This window comes from Microtus oregoni, unplaced genomic scaffold, assembly GCF_018167655.1.
Source record: "Microtus oregoni isolate MIOR12 unplaced genomic scaffold, Mior012 000170F_ref0000392, whole genome shotgun sequence".
Lineage (NCBI taxonomy): Eukaryota > Metazoa > Chordata > Mammalia > Rodentia > Cricetidae > Microtus > Microtus oregoni.
Genome location: NW_024544826.1, coordinates 444,022 through 469,207, shown reverse-complemented (window position 1 = coordinate 469,207; position 25,186 = coordinate 444,022). Strand labels below are relative to the sequence as shown.

At 37.5% G+C, this 25,186-nt stretch overlaps 1 protein-coding gene across 1 annotated transcript in view; it reads left to right on the top strand.

Moving 5' to 3' along the window:
- LOC121445264 (apolipoprotein L3-like) overlaps positions 1-21,124 on the top strand; it is a gene marked incomplete at its 5' end in the record, with an annotated part of 39,471 nt that extends 18,347 nt beyond the window's left edge. The window contains one exon of the mRNA XM_041647303.1: positions 20,962-21,124. Coding sequence (XP_041503237.1) covers positions 20,962-21,124 — 163 coding nt within the window. The remainder of the gene's footprint in view (positions 1-20,961) is intronic.
- Positions 21,125-25,186: the final 4,062 nt, after the last annotated feature.

The following is a 25,186-nucleotide window of genomic DNA, read 5'->3' as shown; positions in this document are numbered from 1 at the left end:
CAGCTGAATAATTCTACATTGTATAAATGTATCACATTTTCTTAATCCATTCCCCAGTAGAAGGGCATCTAGGTTATTTCTGGGTTCTGGATTTTATAAACAATGGTGATATAAACACAGATGAGCAGATGAGCAAGTATTCATGTGGTATGATGGAGCATCACTTGGGTATATGCCCAATAGTGGTATAGCTAGGTCTTGTGACAGGTTGATTCCCAGTTCTCTAAGGAGCCTCCATACTGAATTCCAAATTGCCTGTACAAGTTTGTACTCTCACTACCAATGGAGGAGTGTTACACTTGCTCAAAATCCTCTCCAGCACATGTGATCCCTTGTGTTTTTGATGTTAGCCATTCTATCAGGTAAAAGATGGGATCTCAGATTGATTTTGATTTGCATTTCCCTGATGGCTAAGGATATTGAATATTTCCTTAATGCTTCTCAGTCTTGATTTTTTTTTTTTGTTGAGAATTATTGGATAGATCTGTACTCCATTTTTAAGTGGATTATTTGGTTTTGTGGTATCCAGTTTCTTGAGTTCTTTGTATATTTTAGAAATCAGCCCTCTGTCAGATGTTGGGTTGGTGAAGATCTTTTCCTACTCTTTAGGTAATAATTTTGTCGTACTGACAGTGTCTTTTGCCTTACAGAATTTTTTTTTAATTTCATGAGGTTTCATTTATTAATTGTCAATCTTAGTGCCTCTTCTCTTGATGTTCTGCTCAGGAAGTTGTCTACTGTGCCAATGTTAAAGATTATTTCCCACTTTCTCCTCTGTCAGTTTAATTATAACTGGATTCATGTTGAAATTTTTGATTCACATGGACTTGAATTTTATGTGCTGTTAGTAATAAGGATCAATTTGCATTCCTCTAAATGTTGCCATGATGTTAGACCAGCACCATTTGTTGAAGATGTTTTCCTTTTTCCCCATTGTATAATTGTGGGGTTTTGCCAAAAATAAGGTATCCATACATGTGTGGGTTTGTATCTGGGATTTCTATTTGCCTTCCTTGATTCACCTGTTTTCATGCCAGTACCATGCAGTTTTTATTACTATAGCTCTGTAGTAGAGCTTAAATTCAGGGATGGTTATACCTCAAGAAGTTCTTATATTGTATGTTATTGTTTTAGCTAGCCTAGATTTTTTTTATTTTATCATATGAAGTTGAGTAATGTTCTTTCAAGATCTGTAAAAATTGTGTTGAGATTTTATTGCAGATTTCATTGAATCTGTAGGTTGTTTTTGATTAGCTGTACATTTTTACTATTTTAATCCTACTGATCCATGTGTATGAGAGATCTTTCCATCTTATTTCATCTTCTCTAATTTCTTTCTTGAAAGAACAGAGGTTCTTGTTATTCAAGTCTTTCACTTGCTTAGTGAGAGTTGCACAAAAATTTTATACATTATTTAAAGTTGTTGTAAAGGGTGTTGACTTTCTGAATTCTTTCTTGGCACATTTATCATTTGTGTATAGGAGAGCTATTTATATAATTTTTTTAGTTAATCTTGTATCTGACAATTTGACTAAGGTTGTTTATTTTCTGTGGGAATTTCTTAGTAGAGATTTTGGGGTCACTTATATATACTATTATATCATCTGCAGATAATGATAATTTGACCTCTTTCTTTCCAATTTGTCTCTGCATGATTTCCTTTAGTTGTCTTACTGTTCTAGCTAAACCTTCAGGTACTACATTGAATAGGTGTGGAGAGAGTGGAAACCTTGTCTTGTTGCTGATTTTATCTGAATTGCTTTAAGATTATTTTCATTTAATTTGATGTATACTTATTAATTTGCTGTATATTGCTTTTATGTTGTTTAGGTATGTCCCTTGCATCCATGTTCTCTCCAAAACTTTTATCATAAAGAGATGTTTGATTTTGTCAAAGGCCTTTTCAGCATCTAATGAGATAATAATGTAGTTTTTATTTTTCAGTTTGTCTGTATGGTTGATTACATTGATATATTTTCATATGATGAACCATCCCTGCATCTCTAGGATGAAGCCTTCTTGATCATAGTAGATGGTCTTCTTGATGTGTTCTTGGGTTTGGTTTGTCAGTATCTTATGGAGTACTTTTGCATCAATGTTAATGAATGAAATTAATCTGTAATTCTCTGCTTTGTTGGGTCTTTGTGTGGTTTCAATATCAGAGTAACTGTAGATTCATAAAAAGAATTTGGCAATGTTCCTTCTGATTATATATTGTGAAATGATTTGGAGAGTAATGTCACCAAAAATCTCCCAACACTCCCCCCCCCCCCCAAAAAAAAGCCCAGGGTCAGACAGTTTTGTTGAAGAATTATACTTGGCTTCCAAAGAAGAGATAATACTGTTTCATTGCCGATTTGATAATTATGGATTTTCTCTCTTTGTCTTTTGGTTAGTTTGATAGGTATTTGTCTATCTCATTGACTCTCTTTGAACCAATTCTTTGTTTCATTGATTCTTTGTATTGTTTTGTTTGTCTCTATTTTATTGATTTCAGCTCCTAGTTTGCAAATCTTCTCCCATCCACTCCTCTTAGGTGTGTCTGTTTTTGTTCTAGTGTTTTCATATGTGCTGTTAAATCTTTTCAAATTCTTCGTAAAGGCACTTAGTGCTATGAACGTACCCCTTAACATTGCTTTTATTGTGTCCCATGAGTTTGAATATGTTATGCATTCATTTTCATTGAATTCTATGAAGCCTTTTGTTTCTTTCTTTCTTTCTTGATATGGTGGTAACTCAGTACATAGCTATTCAGTTTCCATGAGTTTGTAGGGTTTTTTGGTGTTTCTGTTAAAAACCAGCTTTAATCTATGATAGTCTGATATGATACAGGATGTTATTTCAAATTTTTTGTATCTGTTGAGGCTTGTTTTATGGTTGAGAATGTGGCCAATTTTAAAGTAGATTCCATGTGGTGTTGAGAAGAATATATATTCTTTTGTGTTTGAGTGAAATGTTCACTAGATACCTGTTAAATATATTTGACACATGACATTGGTTAGATATTTCTATGCTTAGTTTCTGTCTGGAGATCCTGTCCAGTAGTAAGAGTGGGATGTCAAAGTCTCTCACTATTATTGTGTGGAGTTCTGTGTGTGATTTAAGTTTTAGTAATGTTTCTTTTACAAATTTGGCTTTACATTTGGCACATAGATGTTCAGAATTGACACATCATCTTGGTGGACATTTCCTTTGATAAATATAAAATGTCTTTCTTAATCTCATTGATTAATTTTGTTTGGGAGTCTATTTTGTTAGATATTAGAATAGCTACACCAGCTTGCTTCTTAACTCAATTTGATTTGAAAAATGTTTTCTGAAGTATGTTTCTTGTATGTAACAAAATGTTGGATCTCATGTTTGTATCCAGTCAATTAGGCTGTGTCTTTTTATTGGCAAATTGAGTCCTTTGATATTGAGGAATATTAATAATCAATGCTTGTTAATTCCTGATATTTTGTTTTCGGTGGTGGTAGTGTGTGTGTGTGTGTGTGTGTGTGTGTGTGTCTTTGTGTTTCTCTTCTTTGGGTTTTGGTGGTATGATATTATCCTGAATTTGATGTTTTCCTTCTAGTATCTTGTATAGGGCTGTGTTTGTTGATAGATATTTTTTAAATTTGATTTTGTCCTGAAATATTTTTGCTTTCTCCATGGCTGGTGATGAGCGGTAGTCTGGACTGACATGCATGGTCTCTTGGAGCTTGAAATGAAACTGTTCAGGTCCTTCTGAATTTTAGTGTCTCCCACGAGGAGTTGAGTGCATTTCTAATAGATCTACCATTCTAATAGATCTACCAAAGGTGTTACTTGGCCTTTTTTTCTTGCCACTTTTAATATTTTTCTTTGTTCTGTATGTTTAATGTTTTGATTATTATGTTACTAGGATATTTTCTTTTCTCATCCATTCTACTTGGTGTTCTCTAGGCTATGTCTTTATTTAGTTTGGGAAAAATTTCTTCTATGCTTTTGTTAAATATGTTTTCTGGGTTTTTGAGTTGGGTTTATTTGTTCCCACTGTTCTTATGTTTAACTATTTTATAGTGTCCCAGATTCCCTGGATGTTTTGTGTTAGACATTTTTTTAGAATTAACACTTTCCTTGGTGAATAAATCTATTTCCTCTCTTGTGCCTTTTCTTCAATTTCTTTAAGGTATTTGTTCATATTCTCTTTAAGGAACTTTATTATGTTCATAAAGTAATTTTAAAATGATCTTCTTGTGCTTCAGCTGTGTTAGATTGTTCAGTTCTTGCTGTTGCAGAACATCTGGACTCAAGTTAGACCATGCTCCATTTTCTATTAATGACTGTGTTCTTACACTAGCATTTAGATATCAGGATTTGGGATAATTTTAGGTCTAGGTATTGAATCCTGAATTTGTCTTCATTGGATGGGTGTTTTGTTTCTTGGTTTCTGTTTCTCTCTGGTCTTCTGACTTAAATGGCCAAGGTTTCTGGTGACTAGCATGTGGTCAGATTCAGTAGGGTGTCCCTATTTATTTTGGGGGGTCTATGGGTACATAGATCTGACCTGGCCTTTGCTAAGGTCAGAGTCCTCATTTTAATTTCTAGACTAGGATAAGAAGACCAGAAGAAGTGATGCAGACTGAGGTCCCTAGATCAGATCTGGCCTCTGGAATCCCTAGGACAAGCCTGGCCTCCAGTACAGCTGCTGGCAGCTGGAGTACCGAGATCCATCCTATGTTCAAGTAAGGCTTAATTCTATTGAAGTTGTAGAACTGGGGTTCCTAGCTCCAGACTGGCCTCTGGGTTCCTAAGAGCAGCCTGCGCTTCCGAAAGGTTTCTGGGACTGCGACTCTAGAATGCACAGGGGATGGGTTGCTGCCTGACAATTCTGGACATCATTTAAAGAAGTGTTAGCTGGTGGTAAAACTCTTACCAGCGGTTCCTTGATCCTGCCTGTTCTCTGATAGAGACAAAGGCTTCTTCTAAAGTAGTAGGTCAGGATATGGGGCCATGGGGTAGGAGTGAAATCTGGGGTTTTTGAGCTGGCTTAAAGGGGTTTAGCAAGTGGTGGGAAGTGTATTCTCTGGGGTGCTTAGGACTGCTCTAGTCTCCTATACAGCTGTTGGAGCTTGTGGACCATAGTGTTAAGAATCCCAGATTTCAGCCGGGCGATGGTGGTGCATGCCTTTAATCCTAGCACTCGGGAGGCAGCGGCAGGCGGATCTCTGTGAGTTCGAGACCAGCCTGGTCTACAGAGCTAGTTCCAGGACAGGCTCCAAAGCCACAGAGAAGCCCTGTCTCTAAAGAAAAACCAAAAAAAAAATTCCAGATTTGATTTCATCTAATATTACTATTTCTGTTTCAAAAGGATACCATTGTGATAGTGGAAAATTCTCGAAAAATTTCACAAAATATAAATGATGAAGATCTAGCATTTAGAACATGTAATGAACTAAAACTTTAACACAAATGCTAAAAGTTTAAACTTTAATAATGAAATGACATGTATAGTCACATTCTCAAAGATACATAAATGAAGTATAAGTACATTAAGATGCATATTGACATTTTGAAAGAAAAACTTTCACAAAAAAAATTAGAACACAACTTTATGCCAGAGGAAGTCATCAATTTACACTTTAGATGGTTGTGAGCTACCATGTGGTTCCTGGAAATTGAACACTAGATGAACAGCAGGTGCGCTTAACTACTGAGCCTCCATGATCCCCCATGACAAAGGACAAGATCAGGTTATCCAGGAGGAGTCCCAGTGGGGGCCCAGTACCCAGAGAGTAGCAAAAGTCAGAGCCAGACCAATGATCTACTGCAAAGAACACTTAGAAGAAAAATTGTATGGACTAAAAGATACACTCTGTCACTTATTGGGCCACACCTTAGCCTCCACAATGAAATTTTCTTTCTCTCTGTCTTTTTTTTTTTGTTGTTTAGGTTTGTTTTTTTTTGTTGTTTTTTTTTTTTTTTGATTTAAGGCTATATTTTCAAATTTTGTTTGTTTTTCAGGGAGATCACAATGGAAGAGGGTATGCAAGGGGATGGGAAGATGAGTGTGGTGCGAGTTCTATCTGTATGACATGAATATGTTTTATTACCACTGGTTAAAAAGCAAGGTGCTTTTGCCTATGGCAGGGCAGAATATAGGTAGGCAGGAAAACTAAACTAAATGCAGGGAGAAAGGAGGTGAAATCAGGAAGATACCGTGTATATGCCAAAAGAAGGACACTGAAACCTTAACAGTAATCCACAGCCTCATGGCAATACATAGATTAATAGAAATGGGTTGATTTAAGATGTAAGAGCTAGTTAGGAATATGCCTAAACCATTGGAAAAGTGGTATTGTAATTAATATAGTTTTGTGTGATTATTTGGGTCTGTATGGCTAGGAAACCAATGCTGAGTCTCTATTTACATTTTTGCTTTTATTTTTTCTTCCGTTTGTTGCTTATATTGTGTTTGTTTTAGGCTATACTTTTAAATTTTGTTTTGTTTGGGGGGGGGAGGTTGTAAGAGCAATAGGTGATGGCAAATGGATGGGGAGATGACTGGTATTGGAATGCATGGTTTAAAAAACACAAAATTCAATATAAAGCTTAAAAATAGAATAATGTATGTACACATATGTACATATGTGCAATGACTGTTAATGAGAAAAGAGGCCATGGAGTTGAAGAGAGAAAGGAGGAGCATATAGTTTGGAGAAAGAAAAGTGGAGGAAAAGATACTGTAATTATATTTTAATCTCATAAATAAAAAAATTTAAAGTTATAAAAAGAAATAAAGAACTTGAAAACAAGAAGAATAAATCTAAATTAATAATTAAAAAAATAAATAATAAATTAAATCATTCATTCACACAAATGCTATAGTGACATTATTTTTGACCTTTTCCCTGCTATTTACTTTTATTGTTTACTTGTATTGTAGTTGAATGTTTGGAATGTCACTGGAATCCTAAATAGCATAAATACACTCTGAAATTAGGGTGAGTCAGTGGAAACCATGTAATTCTTGAATGTTGAATGTGCTAGACTTAAACATAAGCACAGAGTATTAAACATTAATGTTGATAGAGGGAATTTGGTAGAATTGATACTAATATTATTATGAAGGATCCCATGAAGAAGTATTGAATTGATTTAATAAAGATTTTGTAAGTTTGCAGTAGACTCTGCTTTAGTAATCCTTTTTCACTTTCCCCATGTGAGTAAAAGATAATAGATGCAAATGCATAATTCCTTAAAGCATTCTGGAAACTTTAGCTTTTCTATTCTTCTTGAATTATATTAACAAATAATAAATTAATCCCCAGGAGGACAACTTAAATGTTATTTTAGAAAAAGCTGTACTGCCTAGCAGAGAAAGCAAAAACTTAAAAGCTTTTTAGAACTTTCACAATATCATTCTGCTTGACTATTTTCTCAAAAAAATAAATCTAACAAAACATTTGATTATTACTGAAATTACTTCTGTACTTGGAAAAACTTTGAAATTATAAAAATGAATAAGAAAGAAAATATTAATCATCTATAATCTTAATTTGTTTGCCTACAGTCTACTTCTTCAATGCAGTTGAAATTAAATTCCATATTAAATGTTATATCTTGTTTTTCCTTTACCCAATTTTTAAAACTTAATGAAATTAAAGATGCAATTAACATCTAGAGAATTTGTGATTAAATTATGTACGATATTATAGCATAAAAGATGAGGCTTAGGGAAAGAATTCAGTTCAGGGAATAAGTTGTCAGAAGCTAAGATTTGGAAAGGAATTTTTACAGGTAATAAAACACTGTTCATTTCATTAAGAACTCCTGAGTTCTAATAGTGCTAACTATATACACATGGATGTGGTGCCACTGACTGGCACATTAGACAACCTTTTAGTGTTCATACTCCCAAATTTAAGCGAGCCTTTGTATTAGATCTTTAGAAGAACAGAACATATTAAATTTATCTTTATATATAGAGAAAGCAGGTTTGTTAGAATGGCCTAAAGGCTGTGGCCAACTAGTTAAACATTAGCAGTCAATCAATGGAAAGTCCAAGAATATAGTAGTTGTTCAGTCTAGGAGACTGGATGTCTTAGCTGGTCTTCAGTGTATATCAGACTCCTAAAGAAGTAGGCTTTAATGACAGGGAAGGAATGGGCTTGTAATGAAATTGAGAGCAAGCAAATAGACAACAAGATTCCCTTTTCCATGTCCTTTGTATAGGCTGTCTGCAGAAGGTTATGGCCTAGGTTAAAGGTGAAACTTCCCATATCAAAAGATATGAATTAAAAATATATCTTCTCACTGAAAGATCCAGGTTAAAGTGGGTCTTTACACTTCAAATGATAAAAAAAAAATTCCCTTACACCAGGTGTGGCCAGCCATTTGGGCTTTAGGTAATTCCAGATATAGTCAAAGTGACAACAACCAAGAGTGGCAATCATAATTTCCCATAAGTCCTCCTCCAGATATAGGATCCTGGTAGCCATTACTCGATCCCTGCTGACATTCTGACTGTCTGGTCTTGCTTGTGCAGCTCTTTTGCCAACAACCTATTACAATAACTACTACTGATGGTAATAAAAAATAAATAATTATTAATAAATAATAGTATAAATAAAACAATAAAAAGAGGACATGAAGTCAAGGTAGAGATGTATTAAGGTGTCCCAGGGAAGTTGGAAGTAAGGGGAAGTTGGCAATATGAAAATACTTTGTATGAATGCATGAAATTTTGAAAAAAATCAAATATTATACAAAATATAACTGTTTTATAACTAATTCTTAAAGAAATCATATCAGATAATCTACTATATGTAATCTAGACAAGAAAATAAACTTTACCTATGGATGAACACTAATTAAAAAAAGAAAACATTTCAACATATATGTCTATATTTTGCAGGTTTGTAATAATAGGTTTAGTAGGTTATTCCATTAATCAAATACCAGAACCACCTTTCATTTGTAAAGGAAATACAAAGGAAAATTAATGGTTATAAATAAGATTAAGAAGAAAAATTAGGTGAATTTAGCAAGGTATTTTCTCCCCAGCACCAGAATTTATTCCTTTCTGATTAGATATGGGTGTAGCTGGATAGCTACAAATTTTCCTGTGCATAGGGGAAAGTTTTTACTGTTTCAAATTTGTACAATAATGGAAAAATAGCAATCATTAGGAACTTACTGCACATAATAGTTAGGCTCCGACCTCCTGTAGCTGATGCAGGAGAATGATATAACCACATTAAATAAAAGACCCAACTTTTATTCACCTCTCAATTCTACATTCAAAAATTAAACAATATTTCTTATTTTTCATGAAAGGACAATGCTTCACTTACAGTTACTCTTTTAAAATGCCAAAGATTGTTGATTTTTATGAACAAATAATAAGCAAAATTAATATATCTTAGTTGTAGGTAAAATCAATAGAAGCCTCATTCAGTAGCATTAGTTCATTAAGGGAGACCCTTGGAGAACACCCAGTACATGAATTAGTGGTATTTAAATCAGCAAAATGTGTATGGGAAAATACACAAATGTTCTCATCTTATTTTTCTTTATTCATTGATGGTTTTATAAGTGGTGTGAATATTTTTATTTTACTTTTTTGATCCAGGCCTAAACATGTTGACCTGATGTACAATTGTGATGCTGCAATCAACTTTTTCATTGTTTTTTTTGCCTTTATCAAGTGCTGATACAAATACAACTTACAGGGAGAGTGCCCCTGATTCATATTCCAGGTAAAAATACAGAATTGTAGGAGTAACCATGGTGGAAGGTTGAGGGAACTTGTCCCATTACATTTACAGTCAAGGACAGAGGCATAGTGAATAAATGCACTCTTTCTTCCAGGGTGCTTTGTCTGTTTTTAACAGAATTCAGGATCATTGCCTAGGGAATGATGGGAGAACCTTCCTATCTAAATAGATATAATCAAGATAATCTCCCAAAGATATCTCCACAGGCCAGTCTGAACAGATAACCTTAATTGATAATCTATTCCCATGTGATTCCAGCTTGTCAAGTTGACAAATCTAAGCATTGCTATGTCTGTAGATACACTTAATAACTGAGTTAAAGTTGTGAGTAAAGATCCTTTCTGGGCGTTAGTCACTTATGGAAAATTATACTAATTACAATATCCTAGGAGATAAAAATAGCAAAACAATCATGAATTCATAAACCAGGAAAGGATATAATAGACTAGATTCATTAGAGCATCTTTTATTGAGTTTTAGTATTCATTGCCCATTAGACTATGAGAATATGTAGTAGAAAATAATAGAGATACCCTTCCTGCCATGGATTTTGCACACTTGATCCATTCTTACAAATGCACATTTTCCTTTGTTTAAATAAAATGCTGATTTCTATTTAAATGTGTTTGTACATGATCCACCTGTTTCCTTGTTCTTTTATGTCATCGTCCTCCTGTATCACATGTTTCTTTGGAACATTTTGAGAAGTGGTATTTAAACTCAACTACTTTGCTTTTCTTTTTTTACTTCTTTTACTTCTTTACCTTTTATTCCCATGACTCACAACTTTAGTCTCTGAGTTGAATAAGGGTGGGACCTTTATTTTTTTTGGAGTAAGGGAGGCTGAGCATGGTGTCCTCTGGAACCTAAAGGAACAGACTCCTGTCAGAGTTACTGTGTATGAGTGGTCATCTTGAGCTGGAGGAGTAAATGGTTTAAGATGTAACAGGTGAATCCAATGAGAAATTCCCTCAAGCTGTGAGAGTCAAAAGAATTACTCTGAGGGGATCCTGCCATTTAAGGGAAAAGGGTGAGTGATGTTGGCCTGGGGGAGAAAATAATACCTGATCTCCTATTTTAATCAGTGGTGGGCATGGGCTAGCACATGGTTGAGGTAATGATTGGTCGGTAAATTCCCACAGTAGGGCATTTAGGTGAGATAATAGGAGAGTAAACAGGTGATCAGGAAGGGGAGAGGTTTTAGGTGAAAGGCTGGGGGGTTAAAACTGGCTGCCCACACATGAGTTCAAAGGGTGAGATGAAAAGGGGGTATTTGAAAAGGGCCCAAAGCCTAAGGAGGGCCAGAGGCAAGAGTTTTACCCAGTTGAGGTGAAGTTCCTGTGACATTTTAACAAGAACATTTTTTAAGGAGTGGTTAGTTCGTTCTACCTTCCCTGAAGACTGAGGGTGGTATGGGATATGAAAATTCCAAGGAATGTTTAGAGCCTTTGAAAGGTTTTGGGAAATTTGGGAAGTGAACTCAGGGCTATTATGTTACTGAAGAGAGGTTGGGATTCCAAACTGGGGGATGATTTCTTGGAGAAGAACATCAGAGACTGTGTGGGCCCTTTTATTAGTGGTGGGAAATGCTTCAATCCACCCAGACATTGTATCCACCAAAACCAGGAAATATTTAACTCTTTTGACTGTGGGCATATGAGTAAATTCCAGCTGCCAGTCAGTTTTTGGAAGGGAGCCCCTGGCCTGGTGGGTAAGAAAAGGGAAGCTACAGTATTTGGTCTTGGGATCTGACTTTTGGCAGATTTGACAGGAGACAGTGATAGCTTTTAGGAACTTTATGTCCTCAGGGGTGTGTTCGAGGTGAGCCTTAACAAAATGAAGTAGAGCTTTGTTATTAGGATGAAAGATCTGATATAGGTAGGACAGAATTTGTTGGGTGTCAGTGAGAATGTGGGCTGTACTGTATGGACCCCCTGAGGTTATTTAGGTAGGTCTGGATTTGGAATACTGCTGTTTTAGCTGCCCTTGGTATTAATGGAACTTTCAGTATGATGAGACCGACAGTGAATAATTCTTATAGCTTTGGGGAGATGAGAGGCTTTTAACAGGTCCATAATGTACCCTGAGTTAGTTATGGAACCTCCTTTCATTGTAAGAAGCCCACACTCCTTCCAGATAGCCACGTGGGACAGGAGGATATGAAAGGCATATTTAGAGTCTGTGTAAACATTTAAAGATTGTCCCTTTGCTAACTGAAAGGCACAAGTGAAAGCTATCAGCTCAGCCTGTTGATTAGTGGTATGGGCAGGGAGTGCCCATGCCTCCACTATCTCAGTATCCAATACTATGGTATAGCCGGCACTATGGGCCCCATCATATAAAAAGGAGCTGCAATATGTATACCAGTTATAAGTGTCCTGGGACAGTTTGCCCTCCTGTATATGTGTGGGGTAGGGCAGTAGATCCTCTAGGATATCAATGCAGGAATGAGATGAGGAATCATTAACATTAGGTTGAGGTAGGAGATTTGAGATATTAAGGGGTGGACAGCATTGAAAAGAGAGTGCGGCATCTTCTACCAATGCCACCTGGAGGGAAAGAACTCAGGAAAGGGGTAGGATTTGTAAGTCTTTCTAAGTTAAGAGGTGGGACAGATTATGGTGGGGGAAGACAGTGGTGAGGGATCCAAAGGTTAGTTTTTTCGACTCATGAATAAGAAGCTCAGCAGCCACCAAGGCACATATGCAGGGTGCCCAGCCCCTAGTGGTGAGGTCCATCTTTTTTGACAGGTATGCTACAGGTGCAAAAGAAGGTCCCAGTTGATGTCCTAAGACCCCAAGGGCATATCCTTCCTTCTCTGCTACATAAAGAGAAAGGTGGCAAGTTAAATCCAGAGCATGAAGAGATGGAGCCTGGATAAGGGCCTGCTGGAACCTCTGGAAGGATTTGGTAACAGGATTGAGAAGGGGCTCATGCAAAGAGCTGAGAGCTGCTTCATATAAGGGGCGGGCGAGGAGAGAAGAAAAGGGGATCCAGGAATGCCCAGGCGAACAGTGAGCAAGGACAGAGGGATTAGCCTTATAGATTACTTAGAAAAATGCTTGGATGTAAGGAATCTCTTTCCATCTGCCTGTGTGTTGGCAGAAGTTAGATTGTTCCCATAAAATGTTGGGATTAAAGGTGCCATTAGGCGGTCATTTAAAATTCCCTTATAAGGCACATTGAGTCCATTTTTTTGGAACAAAGATGGGTAAGTGTGGAGGTATGTAAATAAGGCATTAAGGCCTGAGGCTCTAGGGCCTCTAGAAGGCGTCCCAGTGGGTAGGCCCCATTGACAGGCTTGGAAGGCTTGCTTCCCATGATCAAAGCCATGAAAACCTATGAAACAGTGGCACCTCAAGGACTACAACGGGAACATCATCTGCCCACGAGTGGGGTGGTAAGGCCTAGCTGGATCTGGACGGGTGACTCAGAAACCAGAGAGGCCAAAGACCTCTCTGAGCGATGGTTATGATGAGGAAAGAAAAGCAAAGAAATGAAATGAAAAAAAGAAAAAAAAAGATGAAGATCTGAAGGACCTTGGGCCTTCAGTCACGGGTGGGCTGGCTGCTGGCCACGCAGTCCCAAACACGAGCTTATCAAAGGGGAACAAGCCGAAATTGAGTGCCAGCAAAGAGAACAACTGAGGCCTTGAAGACCGTGGTTGGGAGCAGAGGGTTGCTGGTAGCTCAACAGTCAATTCCTTGGGTTCAAAGAAATGGTTAATCCGGAAGAAATAGGAACACTCACCATTAGAAGCCGGTGTTGTTCGGAGGGACCATGCTCAGGCAGAGGGAACATGTGAGTCGTTGTTGAGACAATTCCCGGTTGCAATTCCGGTCCCAGGAGTCAGAACAGGTCCGGGACCCAGAATAGGGGCTTGGAGTGGAAATTCTGGCCTTGGGGATAGAGGCCTGGGACAGGTGAATCTCTTGAGTCTGGCACCAAATAAAAATGTCTGGCTGAAATGAGGAGAGAACACGAGGCACGAACAAACTCACGTGTAGGAGTTTATTAAGAGGATTATGTCCTTACGATCTTGGTGAAAACGATGTGGACAGAAAGAAGAGAAGAGCACATGGAAATGGCTTCAGAACCCGGAAGTGCAGCCTTACGGGTGGCTAAAGGAATTACAGTCATTCTCAGGGAAGAGCACACCAATTGATTATACACTACCAAGTGACCAGTCCTACAAACATATATTCAAGCAACATCATAGAAGCTGAGCAAGATGTGTGTGTATGAGCATGTGCACCAATAGGTGTCTAATTAGTAATGGTAATATGTAGTTTTATTAATTAGTAGTAAGCACAGAAAGAGGGAGAGACTGATAAAAGTGGATGATAGGGGAATGAATATGATCATACTGCATTATTAGCCTATAAGATTGCTAAAGACTATACATGCTGAAACATCTGGGAAGAAAGTGACTGGATGAAATGTTGCTAATAACTAAGAGAAAATAATTAAGAGCTTGGCTTTTCTGTATCAATATTCTGATTAACGGATTAAAAAAATAGATTCACATATTGCATCAACATTAATTTATCTAGCTATGTCAGCATTCTATTATACAGTTAATAGTTGCAAGAGGAGATATACATAGACATTATTACTCTCTGAGAATCTACATGCAGTTAATGATTTCTGAGGAAGGGAGAAACATTTTGCTCAGTAGTATTGTAGCCTCTGGCAAGTTTCCATGGTCCTATAAAGAATATTTTTCTTCACTCATGCTCATATAAGTAACCCTCATTAAATCATTGGTACACACATATACACAAATCAAGAAAGAAAGAGTGAGTGAAAGGGTCTAGTTACTAAGAGGAAGGAGATCAGAAACGGGGAGGTTGATAAATGAGAATAGTAAGGGTATGGATGCCATCAAAATATATTATATACATGTAAGACATTGTAATAATAAAACTAGTTATTATGTATAATTAATATATGTTAATAAAGATCTTAAATACTAAATTTTTAAAACTATATCTTCTATTAATTATTAAACTGTTAGAAAAGAACCTTCAGGGATGAAATATATGACATCATGAAAGAGGTTGCATTGGTCTTCCTTTATGCCCTCCTATCACCATAAATTTACACAGAAGTTAGAATCTATGCATAGAAAATAAAGAATTTCACCAACTATAGACTTGGTCAGTGCCATGATTCTTCCTATTAACCTCTAAGGTTTTGAGAAATAAATTTCTATTATTAATGAAAAAGAGTATGTATAACTTTCAGATATCAGAGCAGTTCTAGAGATTTTAGAATGCATACAATATTACTAAAAACATTATAGACAGAATAGGTTTAGAGCATTAGTAGGAGTGCCTAATGAATAGCAATTTTAGCATATTATTCTGAGTTTATTAGAGAAAGTGGCATTGCCCTTGAAATGATTTGCCAGTAAAAAACATAAATGAGAATAAAGAGAGAAATACACTTCTAACAGAACCATAAAATAAGCTGTAAAGATATTAGACTTGTTTCATATTAGGGTGCTAAAATTATTAGTAATTGTGTGTTGTACTTGATAACAAAGTAGTAGTTTTTGATATGTGAAATGACGTTTATGTATTTAACCAGGATGGCATGACCCTTACATTAAATATGGAACCAAGGGCTACCCACTTTATTTGCATGCTTTTTTTTTTTTCACAGTTCCTCCCAAGTTCACTCTGGAGAACCAATGAGTTTATTTGGCTTTCTTTTTTTTTTAAATTTATTTATTTATTAAAGATTTCTGTCTCTTCCCCCCAACCGCCTCCCATTTCCTACTCCCTCCCCCAATTAAGCCCCCCCCCCTCAGCCCGAAAAGCAATCAGGGTTCCCTGTCCTGTGGGAAGTCCAAGGAACCCCCACCTCCATCCAGGTCTATCTTACAGAGCATAGATACTGGGTTACTTAGAGGATCGTGGGTGCTCCCACTCCAAGAAAGGCCAAACTGGAAAGTCCTTACAAAGCAGGGATGATTACTTTCCCAATATAAATCGAGCCCTATTCCCTTATTCCCCATTTTTTTTGTTGTTGTTGTTGTTTGTTTTTTCGAGACAGGGTTTCTCTGTGGCTTTGGAGCCTGTCCTGGAACTAGCTCTGTAGACCAGGCTGGTCTCGAACTCACAGAGATCCACCTGCCTCTGCCTCCCAAGTGCTGGGATTAAAGGCGTGCGCCACCACCGCCCGGCTATTCCCCATTTTTTTTTATTTTTTATTGAAAAAAAAATTTCCCCCTCCCCCCACTCCTCTCCCCCCCTCTCTCCAGTCCTAACAGGACCTGTGGAAAGTCCAAGGTCCTCCCCCCTCCATCCAGGTCTAGGAAGGTGAGCCTCCAAACTGGCTAGGCTCCCACAAAGCCAGAATATGAAGTAGGATCAAAATCCAGTGCCATTGTCCTTGGCTTCTCCTCAGCCCTCAATGTCCACCATGTTCTGTGATCTGGTTTTGTCCCGTGCTTTTTCCGTCCCAGTCCAGCTGGCCTTGGTGAGCTCCCAAGAGATCAGCCCCACTGTCTCAGTCGGTGGGTGAGCCCCTCACGGTCCTGACTTCCTTGCTCATGTTCTCCCTCCTTCTGCTTCTCATTGGGACCTTGGGAGTTCATTCCGGTGCTCCACTGTGAGTCTCTGTCTCTATCTCCATCCATCACCAGATGAAGGTTCTATGGTGAATTGTAAGATATTCATCAGTATTGCTATAGGATAGGGCCATTACAGGTTCCCTATCCTCAGCTGCCCAAGGAACTAACTGGGGACATCGCCCTGGGCACCTGGGAGACCCTCTAGGTTCAAGTCTCTTGCCAACCCTAAGATGGCTCCCTTAATTAAGATATATGCTTCCCTGCTTCCCTATCCACCCTTCCTTCATCCCAATCATCCTGTTTCCCCAAGTTCCCCCCATCCTCCCCTTCTCACTTTTCTCTCCCCATCTCCCCTTACCCCCATCCCACCCCACCCCCAAGATCTCATTTTTTTGCCTGGTAATCTTGTCTATTTCCCATATCCAGGAGGATGACTATATGTTTTTCTTTGGGTTTGTTCATAGCAGCATTATTTGTAATAGCCAGAAGCTGAAAACAACCTAGATGTCCTTCAATGGAAGAATGGATGAAGAAAGTGTGGAATATATACACATTACAGTACTACTCAGTGGTAAAAAACAATGACTTCTCGAATTTTGCATGCAAATGGATGGAAATATAAAACACTATCCTGACTGAGGTAACCCAGACCCAAAAAGATGAACATGGGGTGTACTCACTCATAATTGGTTTTTAGCCATAAAAAAAGGTCATTGAGTCTATAATTTGTGATCCTATTTGCATGCTTTTTTTTATCTGTAATTATGAATAGGATGTCAAAGAATTTTTCTTCTCAAATCATGATATCCATGTTATGTCATACATGTGTCTTTCAAGAAAGGTAAGTGAATATGGTTAAGACACTGCTTGTTAATGTTGTATGACATAAAGACTAATGAAATAGTTGTAGTAAAAAGGAGCGGTGGGGCTGCGTCCACAGCACTCCGGTTCCCCACATGGCTAGCTTATGCTCCGAAATAACAACACACAAACTGTATTCATTTAAACACTGCTTGGCCCTTTAGCTCTAGCCCTTACAGGCTAATTCTCACATCCCAATTAACCCATCTCTAATAATCTGTGAGCACCAGTCTTACCGGGAAAGGTTCAGCATGTCTAACCTGGCGGCTTGCTTCATGGAGTGCATTTGCCCAGGAGATCGGAGCATGGCATCTCTCTGAGGTGTCTGCTCCCGAGAGGAGAGCTGTGGAGTCTGAGCTCACTTCCTCTTCCTCCCAGCATTTTGTTCTGTTTACTCCTCCCACTTATCTTCAAACCAATGAGGGCCAAGCAGTTTCTTTTTATTTAACTAAAGACCTTCCTCCATCAAATAGTCTATAGAGATCTAAATATTACTTCTTATGTATGAGGGAGAATTTTTGCAGACAGAATGTTGATAAAATGCTACATAGAATATATTGACTTATACATATACACTATATGAATATATCTATATTTATATATTTGTGTATGATTTTCAAACTACAAGAATTAACAATTTTAATAATAAAGGGTATAGGACATAAATTCTTTTATTGATGTACCACATGTTTAATGTTCTAATATTCTCCACAGTGTATGTCACTCAAAGTTTAATATTAGGAAATTAAACTGTCAGAAGGAAGAAATGTGGAAATAATCATCCTTTCCCTTAGAAAGTTTAGTATAATGGATTTCATTCTTTTACATGGCTGCATTGATTTATATTTGGACTTATTTAGTGTTTTATCTGAGCATAGGTTCTATCAAGTGACATTTTTAAGCCAATTTGTATCAAAGACTTAATACACTTGAATCTTTGCATGTGTGTCAAAATATTCATGCCCATTATAAATTTCTTCTGAAATTAGCATAATGGGCAGTATGAATATCAAAATTCAGGTATATCAGACTTAAATTTAGGAAGGTCTGTGCACATACCATCTGAGTCTCAATATTGATTCTGGCTGAGAAACCTTGGCAATTGATTAATTTGGACAGATCTAAAGTTAATCGAGAAAATTTGCTGCACAGGTATAAAAGCAAACTATCATCATTTTACTTTTTATATATTTTTAACTTTCTTTGTATTTATTCTTTGTGTCTTTCACATCATGCCTCTTGATCCCATCCATCTCTTTCCTCCACCAAGAATAAAATAAAATAAAATTCAAGAGAAAAGGGAGGGGGGCAAAAAATCTCATCATGGAAGCAGCAGTGTGACACAGTAAATTCTTTTGCCCACACACTTTTATATGCAAATGTTCATTACAAAGTGTCATTGTCTGGTTCAAGAGCTGTAGTCACTGCTACACCATCAAAGCTGGCACTCACTGGGACTCTTCCTGGACATCCTTTTTCTGCCCTGTGTCATGGCCATCCTGCAGCTTTGGGTCCATAGGACCCCAAACTCGTGCACCAGCAGATCACAGATGGGGTGGATATTGGATATACTGCTACTTCTGGGCCTGGATAGTTACAGGGTTGGTCAGCCTGCCAGTTTCCCATCTTCATCACCAGCATGAGCTCTCCAGCTTTGTCCTGGCTATTTCACCCCTTGCAGAGATTATCAAGGGACAGAGCCAGTTCTTCTTTCACATCCTCAGGGTTGGTTCTCTATACATATACCTTCAGCACCAGCTCTCCTGTGTTTTTCAGGAAAAGGGTAAAGGCCACTCTCCTGTATGCTGCAGCTGATGAGGGGCAAGAATAGCTCTCCTGCTCTTATGACCTCAGGATACGCTCAATAAATTTTGTGTTTTTAACTGGAACAAGTACTTAAATTCTGTTTCGGTTATTTTTTAGATTTATTTTATTTAATTTCAAAGCCGAACAATGGTGGTGCAAGCCTTTAATCCCAGCACTTGGGAAGCAGAGGATGGCAGATTTCTGTGAGTTCGATGCCAGTCTGGTCTACAAGAGCTAGTTTCAGGACAGACTCCAAAGCTACAGAGAAAACTTGTTTCTAAAATAAAAAAATAAATAAATTTCGATGCATTTATGTGTGTCTGTGTGTGGGTATGGGCATGTGAGTGTATGTCGTAGTGAAGGCAAATGAGAGAATATGGAGCATGATGGAGTCAGAGTTAAGTGTAGTTATGAGCTGAGCTGCCTTCTGTGGGGGCTGGTAACAATTCTTGGGTCTTCTGTAAGAGTTTTTTTTTTTTAACTGTGAAGCTATCATTTCTGCATCAACTATTTCAGTTTTTCATGTACTTTCCTATATCCTGTTTTTTGTTTTATTTTTGTTTGTTGCTTTGCTACCTTGCTTGTTTTTCTACTGCTTCTCTCTTCTGTACCATACCAAATATACTTCACCAATTATCCTTATACCCTAGTTTTATTTATGAGTTTATATTGGCAGAGAGCCTCCAATATTGTCAGTGTACAGGGGTATGAACAACAGAAGCTATTGCTAGAAAGTAGCTGTAGCAGAATTATTTAAGGAATATGATGAGTTATTTGTTATGAACAATGTGGAATTCCATATACCACATCATGGACATTATGTATCATTTCCTTTCTGTAAAACCTTCTTCAAAATATTCTAAATTTCTAGACATGTACAGTCACTGCTTTTCATAGATACCATAGATATTTTGAAAGTTTGCTAGGAAATGTTTGGGTATAGTAGAGTTTTCATCTTGTTTGTACAATAGTTCTTATGTCAATCTCAAAGTTTGAAATAAACATCCAGTAAAGTTATCTAGATTATGGCCAAAGTGGGGGGCATCCAGCCTCATGGCCACAGAGGGTTACTATTGCTGTGATGAAGCATCATGACCAAAAGCAAATTGGGGCGGATAGGATTTATTTGGCTTTATTTCCACATCCTTGTTCATTATTGAAGGAAGTCAGGGCAGGAACTCAAACAATGTAAAAACTGGAGGCAGGAGTTGATACAGAGGCAATGAAAGACAGCTGCTCACTGGACTTCTCCTCAAGGCTTGCTCAACTTCCTTTCTTATAGAACCCAGGATTAATTTCCCAGATGTATCCTTACCCATAATGGGCTGATGTCTTACCCATAAATCAGTAATTGATACCATATAGGCTTGTCTCCTTACATCCTGGTCTTCTGGAGACATATTTAATTATTTTTTAATTTGAAAATAGCTTCTTCTTACTTATGGTACATCCTGATCACAGTCTCCCCTCAATTCCGTCCTCCCAGCTTCCATCCATCTCTCCTCTCCCCAAGATCCATTCCCCCCATTTCTCTTTTAATAAAATGGATCCCTCCAAGAGAGAACTAAATTCGACAAAACAAGATAAAAACAAGGCAAGGCCAAAGCCCTCATATTGAGGCTGGACATGACAACCTAATAGGAAGAAGAGTCCCAAGAGTAGACAAGAAGCAGGGACATAACTGCTCCCACTGTTAGGGGACCCACAACACGAAGGTAACAGCCATAATATATATGCAGAGGACCTAGTGCAGACAAATGTGGGCCCCATAATTGTCTGTTAACAGCTTCGGTGAACCCATATGTGGCCTGCTAATTTGATTTAGTGGACCACGTTCTTCTGGTATTCTCCATCCCCTCTGACTCCTATCTTTTCTCTTTGTCTTCCATGGGGTTCTCAAATCTTCAGGGGAAGAACCTGAAGGAGACTTCTAATTATACTCTTTCTCTACAGATTGACTGTTTGTCTCTGCAGCTGCTCCAATCTGCTGCCCGAGGAAGCCTCTCTGATGATGACTGGACAAGGCAACAATTTCCGAGTACAGCAGAATATCATTAGAAATAACTTCATTGATATTTTTGCCAGTCATGGCGGGCTCTATTCTAGGTCTCAGGCCTATTCAGTGTCTGGTTTTTGACCATAGTGTCAGGAGAGCATATGGGCTCTATTTCATGGGGCAAGCCTCAAGTTAAATCAGATGTCGGTTCTCCACTCCTTCAAGTTCTGTACCACAACTGCTTCGGCATATTTTACACGAAGGACATATGATTTTTTGAATGGGTTAGTGTCCAAGTTTCTCTTTCAGTAACCTGCAGAGTATCTTCCTGTACCAGTGAGATGCGGGAACTTAGGAGTGAAGACTACTTATAGGCACCAGTTCCACCTTGCTAAGTTGAGTGACTTGTATGAATGTTGTCTATGGTTATCGGGCCCTGCTGTCAGTTTATTGAAAGCAACTCTCTGTCCTAGCATAAGTCTGGGTTATTTAGGGATCTTCAAAGGACACCCTAGAACAACAACTCAATGGAACAATACCCAATCCCACCACTAGAAGTCTTGCCTAGCTACAAAACATGGCCAGTTTGACTATCTTCCTTTAACAGAAGTCCTCACTAGTGTCACCCTCATAGATTCCAGAAAGCTTTCACTACACTAGATTTCTACATTGTTCCACAAATGCTGCCCTAAATGTCAACTGTCTCTCCTTTTACTCTCCACCCAACTTGTCCCTTCCTGCTCCTAGCTCCACCCATCTTCAATCCTCCTGAAAAATCTAGTCTGTTTTCCCTTTCCAAGGAGATCCTTGTGTTCCCTTCCCCCATGGTTTACCTCTTTGTCTAACTCTCTGAGCCTATAAATTATAGACTGATTATCATTTACTCATCTGCTAATATCCATTTATAAATCAATATATGTATTTGTCTTTCAGGGTCTTGTTTGTCTCATGCTCTAGAATTTTTTTCTAGTTGCATCATAATGCCAATATTTTGTTTTGTTTTTTTGAGACAAGGTTTCTCTGTGTAGCTTTGTAGCCTACCATGAAACTTGCTCTGTATGTTACAAGGAGAGGGCCACCAGGCTAGCTTACAGCTGAAATAACCACACAGAAACTGTATTAATTTAATCACTGCTTGGCCCATTAGCTCTAGTTTCTTATTGGTTAATTCTTACATCTCAATTTAACCCATTTCTATTAAGCTGTGTATCGCCATGTGGCAGTAGCTTACCGGCAAAGATTCAGCATGTCTGACTCAGGTGGCTCCATGGCAGCTCTCTCTTACTCTGCCTTTCTTCCTCCCAGCATTCAGTTCCTTGCCTTCCTAAGTTCTGCCCTATCAATTAGGCCAAGAAAGTTTATTAATTAACCAATTAAAGCAACACAAAAGCAACACAATCTGTAGACCAGGCTGGCCTCAAATTCACAGTGGCCTGCCTGCCTCTGCCTCCTGAGTGCTGGGTTTAAAGGCACATGCTACCACTGCCTGGTCATTTTTTTTTTTTGGAGTTTTGAGACAGGGATTCTTCCTTAGCTTTTGGTTCCAGTCCTGCAACTAGCTCTTGTAAACCAGACTGGCCTTGAACTCACAGAGATCTGCCTGCCTCTGCCTACCAGAGTGCTGGGATAAAGGTGTGCACCACCACCGCCCGGCTTCATTGCCTGGTCAATTTTCTTTTTTTTAACATCTGAGTATGATTCAATTGTCTATCTTTTTTTTTTTTCTTTTCGTAGAGGAGTGTCTAGGATGTTTACAGTTTCTGGCTACTATGAATAAAGCCAAAATGAACATAATTGAGCAAGTGTCCTTGTGGTAAGATGGAGTGCTTTTTGGTATATGCCCAAGAGTGGTATAGCTAACACTTCTCATTGCTGGTGGTAGCGCCAACTTGCACTTTGGAATCAATATGGCAGTTACTCAGAAAATTGGGAATTGACCTACCTTAAGACAAAGTGATTTTTTTCAATTGACATATTTTTTTTTTCAAATGACTATACCATATTTGGATACCCCTTTTCTAGAAATTGCTTTCCTTGGCAAAATGTGTGCATTCTGTATAACAGCTGTGATTACATACACTTACATCTCTTTAAATGTTACTGTTCCATTTTTTTTATTCTCTTGACAATCTCTCTTGGTCTCTTGAGGAAAATATTATTTAAATTTAAAAACTGATTTGATTATATTAAACTTCTTTACATGCTGATCTGACAAAAGGAAAAGAAAAATGGGGCTTTCTCACTTTACATTTAAATGCTTTTTTGTGGAACATTTAAATGTTGTTCGTGGAGCATGTTCTCCAATTTTGCTAATCAGATGAGGAATGAATATTGCTCATTGGTTAAACATTGTCCAACTTACGTTTTGAGGCTATTGGATATAGATCTAGATCTATTATGGCTCATATGACTTTAGACAAGCTATGTACACTTTTTATGGTTTCATTTCTATATTTGGAATTGGGAGAAATAATAGCTAACATTTATCAAGTACTTAATATGTGCCCATCCAATTCATGTATCATCTCATTTAATCTTTACAAAATTTCCTTGGGGTAATTATTCCTTTCTCACATATGAAAAAAAAAACTATTGTTTATACATCTAGTCATATGATCTTATATTTAAAATATTATAACTGACATATATTAAGGACTTCTTATGTCCTAAAAGTTATCCTAAGTATTTTAATTCACTTTTTGTAATACTTATAACCACTAAATACATTTTCTGAATGATAATTTCTTTCTCCAAGATTCTGTTTTACCATTAGTAGGAAAGAGATATTGGTATTCACTTTATAAAGTTGAGATAGTTTTGAAACTTCACAAAGCAGATGAGATAATAAAATATGAATATGGTAAGCACATGGTACATGCTAAATAAATAGTAGATATCCGTTAATTTCATCATTAATTCTCCCTGGGCATATTAGACTATTAGGGTGGCTGAAGCAAAATAGCATGAATTGGATGGCCTATGAAGAATGCACATTTATTTCTTAGAGTTCTATTGCCTGTGTTATAGGTGACCACTAGTTAGTTCCTAGCCACTCAGCCCAGAAACACTCAGAATCTATATTATTTAAATCATTGCTTGGCCAGTTAGCTCTAGCTTCTTATCAGCTAGCCCTTACTTTAATTTAACTCATTTCTATTAATCTGTATATTGCCACGTAGCTGTGGATTATTGGGTAAAGTTTCCAGTGTCTGTCTCTAGCAACTCCATGGCCTCTCTCTGACTCCACCCTTCTTCCTCCCAGCATTCAGCTTAGATTTCCCCTGCCTAGCTGAGTTCTGCCCCTGCTATAAGTCGAAAGCAGTTTCTTTATTCATTAATGGTAATCACAGCACACAGAGGGGACACCCACATCACCTGTGAAGTCCAATATCAAGACACCAGAATATTTGGCATTTGAGGAGGGCTCAGTTCTTCAAGAGAATCATGGCCTGCATATCTTCTTACATGAAAGTGGGCTATGAATCTACTCTCCTTCCTTTTCCTTAAGGACCTAATTTCATTTTTTAAAGCATCTGTACCCATAGCCTCCTAATAGCTTCAGTTTTTATTTATGATTTTAAAAGATTAATATTGAGAAAACATAAACCTACAGAACATAGAATTTATTAGATGCCTACATGACAATAACAATTCACCTTGTACATGATATTGTATTTCTCAACACCTATCATTGTTCAGATACTTGCCCTCAATTGTTATGCATTCCAGAGTGATAGAATGACCTCAGATCACAACCTCCATGTGAGACAATTATTTATATAGTAATTGTTTAATTTTCAATCATATTTTAGTAGTGAGTTCACAAAAGATAAATGAAAAAAGCATCAGGATATTTTGAGAAAGGGAAATAGTTCTTGAATAAATTGTAGTATATTACTCATGGTACACAGAGAATCTAATATCAACAATCCTTGTGTGCTTATTATGTGTCAAAAAATGTTTGCTGTGTTATGTATCTCTCCTATTTCTTTTAGGTTTACTGGGTATTATTATCACATTTTATTTCAAATATGATAAAATATCTACCGCTGTATTATCTAACTTGACCAATGTCTCAAGTTTAGAAAAGCTAGTTTTCCTATCAGATTCAAATTCCTAAGTTTGTACTTTCTATAACTTTACTCAAAATTTATTTGGTTCTAATCATCTTTTCTAATATACTACTTAAGTAAATAAAACTTC